This window comes from Homarus americanus, unplaced genomic scaffold (genome assembly GCF_018991925.1).
Source record: "Homarus americanus isolate GMGI-L3 unplaced genomic scaffold, GMGI_Hamer_2.0 scaffold22904, whole genome shotgun sequence".
NCBI lineage: Eukaryota > Metazoa > Arthropoda > Malacostraca > Decapoda > Nephropidae > Homarus > Homarus americanus.
Genome location: NW_024732137.1, coordinates 20,454 through 32,500, shown reverse-complemented (window position 1 = coordinate 32,500; position 12,047 = coordinate 20,454). Strand labels below are relative to the sequence as shown.

General features: G+C 39.6%; 1 protein-coding gene across 1 annotated transcript in view; it reads right to left on the bottom strand.

Annotated features, from left to right (window-relative positions):
- Positions 1-11,073, bottom strand: part of LOC121868172 (neuronal growth regulator 1-like) — a 126,402-nt gene extending 115,329 nt beyond the window's left edge. Inside the window, exon 1 of the mRNA XM_042368481.1 lies at positions 10,734-11,073. Within this exon, the coding sequence (XP_042224415.1) occupies positions 10,734-10,806 (73 nt within the window). The 5' untranslated portion in view covers positions 10,807-11,073. The remainder of the gene's footprint in view (positions 1-10,733) is intronic.
- Between the last annotated feature and the right edge of the window lie 974 nt (positions 11,074-12,047).

Sequence of the window (12,047 nt, the reverse complement as noted above, 5' to 3'; positions counted from 1 at the left end):
AGAGGGAGGCAGAGAGGGAGAAGGGGAGAGATAGAGAGGAGGGGAGAAGGAGGGAGGGAGAGGGAGAGAGGGGAGAGGGTATGGAGGAAGAAGGGAGAATGAGGGAGGAGAGGGAGAGGGAGAGATAATGGAGGAAGAAGGGGAGAATGAGAGGGAGGGAGAGAGGGAGAGATAATGAGAGGAAGAAGGGAGAATGAGAGGGAGGGAGAGAGGGAGGGGAGAGATAATGAGAGGAAGAAGGGGAGAATGAGAGGGAGGGAGAGAGGGAGAGGGAGAATAATGAGAGGAAGAAGGGGAGAATGAGAGGGAGGGAGAGAGGGAGATAATGAGAGGAAGAAGGGGAGAATGAGAGGGAGGGAGAGAGGGAGAAGGGGAGAGATAATGAGAGGAAGAAGGGAGAATGAGAGGGAGGAGAGGGAGATAATGAGAGGAAGAAGGGGAGAATGAGAGGGAGGGAGAGGAGGGAGAGGGAGAGGAAGAAGGGGAGAATGAGAGGGAGGGAGAGAGAGGGAGAGGAGATAATGAGAGGAAGAAGGGGGAGAATGAGAGGGAGGGAGAGGGAGAGATAATGAGAGGAAGAAGGGGGAGAATGAGGAGGGAGGAGAGAGAAGGGGGAGAATGAGAGGAAGAAGGGGAGAATGAGAGGAGGGAGGGAGGGAGAGAGGGAGAGAGGGAGATAATGAGGAGGAAGAGAAGGGGAGAATGAGAGGGAGGAGAGGGGGAGAGATAATGGGAGGGAAGAAGGGAGAATGAGAGGGAGGGAGGGAGATAATGAGAGGAAGAGGGAGAATGAGAGGGAGGGAGAGGGAGAGGGAGATAATGAGAGGAAGAAGGGGAGAATGAGAGGGAGGGAGAGGGAGAGAGGAGAGATAATGGGGAGGAAGAAAGGGGAGAATGAGGAGGGAGGAGGGAGATATGAGAGGAGAAGGGAGAATGAGGGAGGGAGAGAGAGAAGGGAGAATGAGAGGAAAAGGGGAAAGACAGAGAGAGAGAGGAAATGAGAGGGAGAAGGGAAAAGACCGTAAAGATAATAATGGTGAGAGAAAGGCGGATAGAGAGAGATAATGAGAGAGAGAGGGAAGAGAGTGTGAGAGAGAAAGACGGGATAATGGAAGGAAGAGAGACAGAGAATATTTTATCGGTTTTATCTGTCTGTCTATTTTCTCTTCTGTTTTATCTCATTCATATATACTTCTCTCTCTCTCTCTCCCTCTCTCCTCTCTGATTATACCATCCCAAATTGACAATATGATCCGTGCGTGTGGGGGAGGGAAGGGGAGGGAGGGAGGGAGGGGGAGGGAGGGAGGGAGGGAGGGAGGGAGGGGAGGGGGGAAGGATGCTGCCTAATATTTGGTGAGAGTGAAACAAGATTGATGATATTCGTCGTTTGTTTTGAACGAGAAATTGATACTACGGAACAGGTCAGTTTAGCTTTCTGCACACACTGTACCACATCTAACTTACTGACACACACTGTACCACATTTAGCTTACTTGTTGTTTGTGTTTGACACACTGTACACATCTAACTTACTGACACTGTACCACATCTAACTTACTGACACACACTGTAGCACATCTAACTTACTGACACACACTGTACCACATCTAACTTACTGACACACACTGTTACCACATCTAACTTACTGACACACTCTGTACCACATCTAATTTACTGACACACTCTGTACCACATCTAACTTACTGACACACTCTGTACCACATCTAACTTACTGACACACACTGTACCACATCTAACTTACTGACACACTGTACCACTCTAACTACTGCACTCTGTCCACATTAACTGACACACACTGTACCACATCTAACTGCCATCTACTTACTGACACACACTGTACCACATCTAACACTGACACACACTGTACCACATCTAACTTACTGACACACACTGTGCCATCAACTTACTGACACACACTGTAACATCTAACTTCTGACACACTGTACCACATCTAACTTACTGACACACACTGTACCACATCTAACTTACTGACACACACTGTACACATCTAACTTACTGACACACACTGTACCACATCTAACTTACTGACACACACTGTACCACATCTAACTTACTGACACACACTGTACCATCAACTTACTGACACACTCTGTACCACATCTAACTTACTGACACACACTGTACCACATCTAACTTACTGACACACTCTGTACCACATCTAACTTACTGACACACACTGTACCCATCTAACTTACTGACACCTGTACACATCTAACTTACTGACACACTGTACCACATCTAACTTACTGACACACACTGTACCACATCTAACTTACTGACACACCTGTACCACATTTAGCTTACGACACACTGTTATTACTACTGTACCACATCTAACTTACTGACACACACTGTACACATCTAACTTACTGACACACACTGTACCCATCTAACTTACTGACACACACTGTACCACATCTAACTTACTGACACACTCTGTACCACATCTAACTTACTGACACCTCTGCCACATCAACACTGACAATGTACACATCTAACTTACTGACACACACTGTACCACATCTAACTTACTGACACACACTGTACCACATCTAACTTACTGACACACTCTGTACCACATCTAACTTACTGACACACTGTACCACATCTAACACTGACACACACTGTACCACATCTAACTTACTGACACACACTGTACCACATCTAACTTACTGACACACACTGTACCACATCTAACTTACTGACACACACTGCCACATCTAACTTACTGACACACTGTACCACATCTAACTTACTGACACACTCTGTACCACATCCTTACCTGTACAATCTAACTACACCTGTAACATCTAACTTACTGACACACACTGTACCACATCTAACTTAACACTCTGACAGAATCTAACTTACTGACACACACTGTACCACATCTAACTTACTGACACACACTGTACCACATCTAACTTACTGACACACTGTACATCTAACTTACTGACACACACTGTACCACATCTAACTTACTGACACACACTGTACCATCTAACTTACTGACACACACTGTACCACATCTAACTTACTGACACACTCTGTACCACATCTAACTTACTGACACACACCTGTACCACATCTAACTTACTGACACACACACTGTACCACATCTAACTTACTGACACACACTGTACCACATCTAACTTACTGACACACACTGTACCACATCTAACTTACTGACACACACTGTACCACATCTAACTTACTGACACACTCTGTACCACATCTAACTTACTGACACACACTGTACCACATCTAGCTTACTGACACACACTGTACCACATCTAACTTACTGACACACACTGTACCACATCTAACTTACTGACACACACTGTACCACATCTAACTTACTGACACACTCTGTACCACATCTAACTTACTGACACACACTGTACCACATCTAGCTTACTGACACACACTGTACCACATCTAACTTACTGACACACACTGTACCACATCTAACTTACTGACACACACTGTACCACATCTAACTTACTGACACACTCTGTACCACATCTAACTTACTGACACACACTGTACCACATCACTTCACCACAACGGATATATTTCTGGGACGTGTGTTTTGGTAATTGAAGTTCTGGTGAAGATTTGATTGGTGATTTTTTTTTTTTTGATATTTAGGAATTTCTGATTTATTTTTTTATTGTTAGGAAATTTTTTAGATATATTTTTTCTTCAAGGAGTTTTGGTGATTGAATTTCTTCTTGATGGTGATTGAATTTCTCCTTGATGGTGATTGAATTCCCCCTGTGATTCTGTTGGTGAAATATCAATTTTTTTTGTGTATCATTTTTTTTTCTTCTTTTTCTTTATATTGGTGATATTGATAATGATAAAAGATTTCTAATATCACCATTATTTTTTTCTCACGTATTGGTTATTCTTTTTTTTGGGGGGGATGTGAATGTACGTTGGTCACCATGATGTACTTGGTGATAATGGTACATAGTAAGTTTGGTGACTACTAATTACAACAAATTCAGTCACAATGATTTTATTAATTGGTGAACCTGGCATCGAGCAACACCATAGCCGTGATCAAATGGTGAAATTGAACTTGGTGATCATTCATAAATTTCATCGTTGTATGTATGTATGTATGTATGTATGTATCTGTCTATATACACACACACTTCCTAATCACCAAATTCCTTCCTAGTTCACATTTTGGTGACTTGTCATTCCAATTCACCGGGACAATTTGAACGCCTGATGTGTGTGTGTGTGTGTGTGTGTGTGTGTGTGTGTCATTGGAGTCGGAATGGTGCTCCCAAAAACGATGATTCAATTGGTGACATCTGAAACCTGGTGATATTAGCGTTTGATGTCGACGAGAGAGAAGGATGATCGTATATCGAATTGTTTTACTGTATTTTATTGCTTTCTACTCACTAAAGGCTTGACCAGGCGGGTTTGATAGGGTAGGAATAATTGCCAAGTTGAGGTGTGGGTTTTTTTTTTTTTTAGGAGTGTGGTTTAAGTGGTGATTGTTGTAGTTAGTGGTTGTGGTTATTGGTGATAGTTGTAGGTAGTAGTTGTGGCTGTGGTTATTGGTGATTTTAGGAGGTAGTTTAAGTGGTGATTGTTGTAGTTAGTGGTTGTGGTTATTGGTGATAGTTGTAGGTAGTAGTTGTGGCTGTGGTTATTGGTGATTTTAGGAGGTAGTTTAAGTGGTGATTGTTGTAGTTAGTAGTTGTGGTTATTGGGTGATAGTAATAGTTGTAGTAGTGGTTATTGGTGATAATTATAGGTAGTGGTTGTGGTTGGTGTTATTTGTGATTTCAGGCGCGTGATTTAAGTGTCAATGTCGTAGCTATTGTTTACTGTATGTGGTTACTATGACAACATTATCGTAGCTATTGTTTACTGTACGTGGTTACTATGACAACATTAACTCACATCACCAAAAAAAATAATAATAATGTTGTAATGGAACAAAATATCCCATGGCACCATAATCGTGCTTATGTAATGAGAATTTTCGATCACCAAGTAATTAGGTTTTATTTTGGTGAGAATGGTGAATATAGCTTTGGTTATGATGTGTATATTTTTGGGGTGAAATTGGTGATAATTGGATGTTTTTGTTTTTGTTTTTGCTGTTATTGTATGGAATAACTCTTAGTGGTGTAAGTGGTGATATTTTTAATTGGTGACTGATATAAAAACTTCACACAAAATCACCAAATTCGTTTATGTTTGGTGGTGAGAATTACAACCAAGATGAGTTAATTGGTGAAAAAAATTCGGTATCTCTCCGTGAAAATTTAAAATGGTGATTAATTCTTCTTCTCATCATCAAAAGGTTAATGGCTAGTGAACATCTTAGACGTGATATTCATATTCTGGTGAAATTGGTGATGAATTCCACTGATTAAATTTCCATGGTGACATTCTAACGTTTTGGTGATCAAATCAAGTCCTTTCATTATGAATTAATTGGTGATATTTAACGCTCCTGAACCTGACACAGAATTTATTGGTGAAAAGTACATACTTCGCTCATGAGATTAATTTTCTAATCACCATTACATTCAACTTGGTGACGAGTCCTAATGATGGTGATATAATGAGGGTGAGATTTTGTGTCGTTATTTATATCATAGGCCTATTATTTTCTGGGAGTCTACACCAAAAAAAATAATAATTCTCGGTTCACCAAATTCTTATATCGGTGAGTTTGGTGACTTTAGATACAGTTTAACCTCCATATATCGGAAATTTCTCGCCATGTAATCCGTTAAATGGGAATGTCAGATTTAACAGATCCTCGACATAGCGGACTTTCCTCTCTGCCTATAGTCCGTTATTAATAGGTGATTCACTATAACGAAATAGGAGCTTGTTGATTTTGTCTTTTGTTAATAATAAAAAATTTAATCCCACTACTTAATATTTTGTAGATTTTATTCTAATACTTGTAGTTCTTATATTGTAAGTGTCTTGCTGTAGCGTTTATAAGTGTGTTACTGTAGTCTTTATAAGTGTGTTACTGTAGTCTTTATAAGTGTGTTACTGTAGTCTTTATAAGTGTGTTACTCTAGTTCTTATAAGTGTGTTACTCTAGTTCTTATAAGTGTGTTACTGTAGCGTTCTTAAGTGCGTTACTGTAGTCCTAAGTGCGTTACAATACAGATTATAAGTACGATATAATAAAAGTCGATATAAATAAACAAGACATACTGAATATTAAGTAATGAAATAAACAAAAGGTTATAGAAAGTAAAATAACAGTTTTTAACACACAATTTGAGGTGACGGAGAGGCATATAGAGAGTGTGAAGGATTAGAGTGTTGATCAGCTTCCAGTTGGCTTTATTGAACAGGTGAGTACAGGTGAAATTATGTGTTTAACCTAGACAGTGTGAGTTAAAGTGATTGTTATTATTGTTATTATTATTGTTATTATTGTTATTAATATTGTTATATTTATTATTATTATTATTATTATTATTATTATTATTATTATTATTATTATTATTATTATTATTATTATGGGAACCAGGAACATGATACTATGACCTGTATTTACCTCCGTTTGTTTAGAGTAATTTGTTATTTACAGGTGAGTCCAGGTTGTCCGCCAAGTGGGTCAGGTGTCATACATCACACACAGGTGAGACAAAACATGTGTACCTCTCCCTCCTCTCCTCCCCCTCTCCATCCCCCTCCCCTCTCCTCCCCTCTCCATCCACCTCCCCCTTTCCTCCCCCCTCTCCATCCACCTCCCCTCTCCCCCCTCTCCATCCACCTAACCTAACCTAACGGGGTGTGTAGTTAAGATTAATTAAATACCCTCCTTAACTTAACTGAGCGAATGAAATGTTATCATGAACTATTAAGAGAAACTATCGGTAATAACCCGTTGTTAAGTCCTCTTGAGTAATATAGTCACTAGTTCATCAGTTAATTATAATTATATAGTTCAAGAGGAATTAAATAGGGAGAGTTAATTTATTTTTAATTAAGACACAGGAGATATTAAATTATGTTTTACGCTCTCACTCGTCTGTCACTCGAACCATTGCCTGGGTTAAGACTTACCTTGCTGCCATCCCACGGCCTCCCAGTACTACCCTACACCCTATACACACACCCAATATTCACCCTACAGCCTACACCCTACACCCTATACACACACCCAATATTCACCCTACAGCCTACACCCTACACCCTATACACACACCCAATATTCACCCCACAGCCTACACCCTACACCCTATACACACACCCAATATTCACCCCACAGCCTACACCCTACACCCCCAATATTCACACCCACAGCCTCACACCCTACACCCCTATACACACACCCAATATTCACCCCACAGCCTACACCCTACACCCTATACACACACCCAATATTCACCCTACAGCCTACACCCTACACCCTATACACACACCCAATATTCACCCCACAGCCTACGCCCTACACCCTATACACACACCCAATATTCACCCCACAGCCTACACCCTACACCCTATACACACACCCAATATTCACCCTACAGCCTACGCCCTTGTGTAACCAAACCCTAATTTCATCTAACCTAATCTAACGTAACTAATCTAACCAAACCAAACTTAACCTAACCAAATTGAACCTAACCAAACCTAATAAATACAGTATTTACCAATTACACTTTCCAATTTAGGTGATCTCCCACCAATCACATTTCAGGACGCAATCATTCTGCCAAATTCTAAAATAAATATGCTAGGCCTCACCATTTCCTCTAATATGTCATGGAAGCCACACATCCACAACACTGCTAAAGCTTCCTCCCGAAAGCTGGGAATGCTATACAGATGCCGTAGCTACTTCACTCCTGAGTAGTTGCTTCAAGTATATGAGGGATTCATTCGTCCTAACTTGGAGTACTGCTCTCATATCTGGGGTGGCTCTTCTTCTGTCCAACTGTTAGATAGGGTGGAATCAAAGGCATTTCGTCTTATTGACTCTCCTCCTTTAGTTGATAATCTCTCTTCCCTTTCTCTCCGCCGTAATGTTGCTTCACTCTCTCTCTTTTACAGGTACTTTAACGGGCAATGTTCGGTTGATTGGCATCCTGTGTACCGCCGTCAAGGCCGTGGGCTCGTAACACACGTCTTGCCCGTGGTGCCCACCGTTTCTCTGTGGATGTCGGTCACACTAGAATAACCCGTTATAGTACCTCCTTCTTTCCTCACACAGCCAAACTGGGGAATGCTCTGCCTTCTGTGTTTCCATACTCATACAATCTGCCTCACTTCAAAAAGTTGGTTTTCCGGCATCTTCGTGGTGTAGATTAATATTGTCATTTTCTATATATTTTTTGTTTAAACTTATTTTCACTCTTATGTTCTCGCCCCTAGGCCTGGTTATGGGTAGATCACATGTGCCTTGGTGAGCTCTTCCTCGTAAAAAAAAATAACTAAATAAATAAATAAATAAATAAACCAAACCAAACTTAATTACGTAACATCACTAAATATGATCAAATGTAAATGTTCCTATTTTTATATAATTTAACCCCCCCAAAACTAAAACAATAATGCCTCCAAATTAAAACAAAATAAAAACCAGCTAATGTTAGACCATAGAGCCAACACGACCCGGAGCTAACTTATGAAATTTAATGAGTGAAATAATTGTGAGATATAAAACATAAATAAATTGCTCTTTTAACACCTCACTTGATTTTGTTTAATGTATGACTGTTACTTATAATGAAAAAGTGCACTAATTAAGAAACTTATATTACCTGTACTTATACATTGATTTTCACTTACTATAGAGGACACTTATAAGAAACATTACTTTCCACTTATATTTAAAACTACTTAAAATATAACGTAATTAAGAGATACTTATAAATATTACTTATACTTAGGTTAAATTGTTCTTATTGTTTTTTATTTGAGGATAATTACGACAAAATCATTATTTATAATTACAATGAAAAGCTCTCTTACGATAACGCACTTCAAGCAACTTAGAAAATATTACTTATACTTTTTGTAACGTATCTCTCTCTCTCTCTCTCTCTCTCTCTCTCTCTCGTTTCAGGTACTGTGAGAATTACATTGAAGATTAAATTATAAATAAATCTTATACTTAAAGTTGACATCTAGAGAGAGAGAGAGAGAGAGACTGCCTTCCATAACACACACGAGAGATGACAGATGGTGACCGCATAACAGTTAAACACTACCACCTGTGTCATGCATAATAAATCACCATCAGATAGCGCCATATGACACTTGATGACACCGGCACCATCTTCCTGTCGTGACAACTCTACTGACACCTGACACACCTGACACACCTGACACACCTGGCACAACTCCGAGGCACTACAACTATCGGCTATCACTATTACGACTACCACTATTATGGCTACTATCTATCGCTATTACGACTACCACTATCGCCATTTTGGCTACCACTATCGCTATTACGACTACCACTATCACTATTATAGCTACCACTATCGCTATTACGGCTACCTCTATCGCTTTTGCGGCTACCAATATCGCTATTACGACTACCACTATCGCTTTTACGGCTACCACTATCGCTATTACGACTACCACTATCGCTTTTGCGGCTACCACTATCGCTTTTACGGCTACCACTATCGCTATTACGACTACCATTATCGCTATTACGGCTACCATTATCGCTATTACGGCTACCACTACAGCTACCATTATTACGATCACCACTACCACCATTTCTGTTACGACCACCACTACCACCATTACTGTTACGACCACCACTACCACCATTACTGTTACGACCACCACTACCACCATTACTGTTACGACCACCACTACCACCATTACTGTTACGACCACCACTACCACCATTACTGTTACGACCACCACTACCACCATTACTGTTACGACCACCACTACCACCATTACTGTTACGACCACCACTACCACCATTACTGTTACGACCACCACTACCACCATTACTGTTACGACCACCACTACCACCATTACTGTTACGACCACCACTACCACCATTACTGTTACGACCACCACTACCACCATTACTGTTACGACCACCACTACCACCATTACTGTTACGACCACCACTACCACCATTACTGTTACGACCACCACTACCACCATTACTGTTACGACCACCACTACCACCATTACTGTTACGACCACCACTACCACCATTACTGTTACGACCACCACTACCACCATTACTGTTACGACCACCGCTACCACCATTACTGTTACGACCACCATTACCACTATTACGACCACCACTACCACTCTTAATGTTACAACCACCACTACCACCACTACCACTATCGCTAATACGACCACCACTACCACTATCGCAAATACAACTACTGCTACCACAATCCAACCAAAAATAATATCTCCCTATCATTACCGCTACCACAACTACCACCCTTACCACTGTCACCCCTATCGCTAAAACTATCATTGATGTTATTGCCGCTGCCACCATCCCCACCACCACTACCACAATCGTAATTTATTTCCTCTCAACTCCAGTAAATTTTATCATTATTACTACCACAACTACAACCATCGTTACTCGTATTATTATCACCATTACCACCATCGCTATTATTTATTTCCTTGTTGATTGCTACTAGTCGTAACTACCACAACTACCACTATTCACCTACCTGCACTGTAAGTCTCGTTGATCAGTAGAGAAGCTTCAACCAGCAACACGATGAGGTATGTCCGTCCTAACATCTTGGTCAACCAATATTTTCTTTTCTAAACCAAAAAAATTACCAAAAAAAAAAATAATTAAAAATAATCTCTCCAACTATCATAAAAAAAAGACCTCAAATCTTATCCTAATCCATCACATATTGTTATAAAATCCTTAACATTACTATTAATAAAGAGGGTTTTTATTTCCATAGATGATTAGTGAGGATTAAGGATTAATTTCGTAGATCACAATCACAGCGCGGCGAAGTGCTGGGGGAGGATACGAGGGACAGACCCAACTCGCTCGGCGTCTAAAGGGTAACTGAATCAACAGGCGAAGACTCGAGTATTTATGTCTGCGGGGTGTTTCTACGCATGTGTACTGACACACAAGACTTTTTCCCTTCCCCCCCTCCTCCCCTCCTCCTCTCTCTCTCTCTCTCTCTGTCTCTTGCTTCATTCCTGTGACTTCATCTGAGGACTTGTCTCACTGCATGACGAAGGGGGAGGAGGAGGAGGAGGAGGAGGAGGGAGAAGAAAGTTTTGTTGTGATGTATGTATGTATGTATGTATGTATGTATGTATGTATGTATGTATCACCTTGGAAAGTAAAATAGAAAATTACCTTGACAATTACACATAAGACTTGCACATTAAACCTTTAGGAAGAGCTAATTACCTCTAATCACCTTATGAGAACAAACACACAAAGATTTAGTAAATACATTAAATAATATTAGCAAAATTAAAAGTTTCTTTGTTTGTCTTTCTACCTGTGAGGAAGAAAGTATTAGTAATGAGGAAAAAAGTATTATTTAGCGAGAAACAAAGTATTATTTGGATGATGGTTACTTTAGTATAATTACTGCTCAGTAATCAACGTAAAATATTTATACAACAATAATTAGAGATTAATAATTACAAAGCAAAAATTATTCTGCAATTATAATCCTAAATATAATTCTGAGACAATAATTACAATATGATAATTTCAATGCAATAATTACTATACACTTATATAAACACGATTATAGGGCATTAATCAGAAGCTAATAATCTAAGCGTATAACTATAATAATTAATACACTATAATCAGTCATGAAATATTACAGAAAATACTCCAAAAAACATAAAATAATTCTCAAAAGCAATTAAAGTTGATTATATATTACGAGTCAAAATTATACATACGATATATATAATTTACTAATACATTTTAACGTCTGCAGAATAATTATTATATACGAGAAATTATATAAACGAATGACTGTTGCATA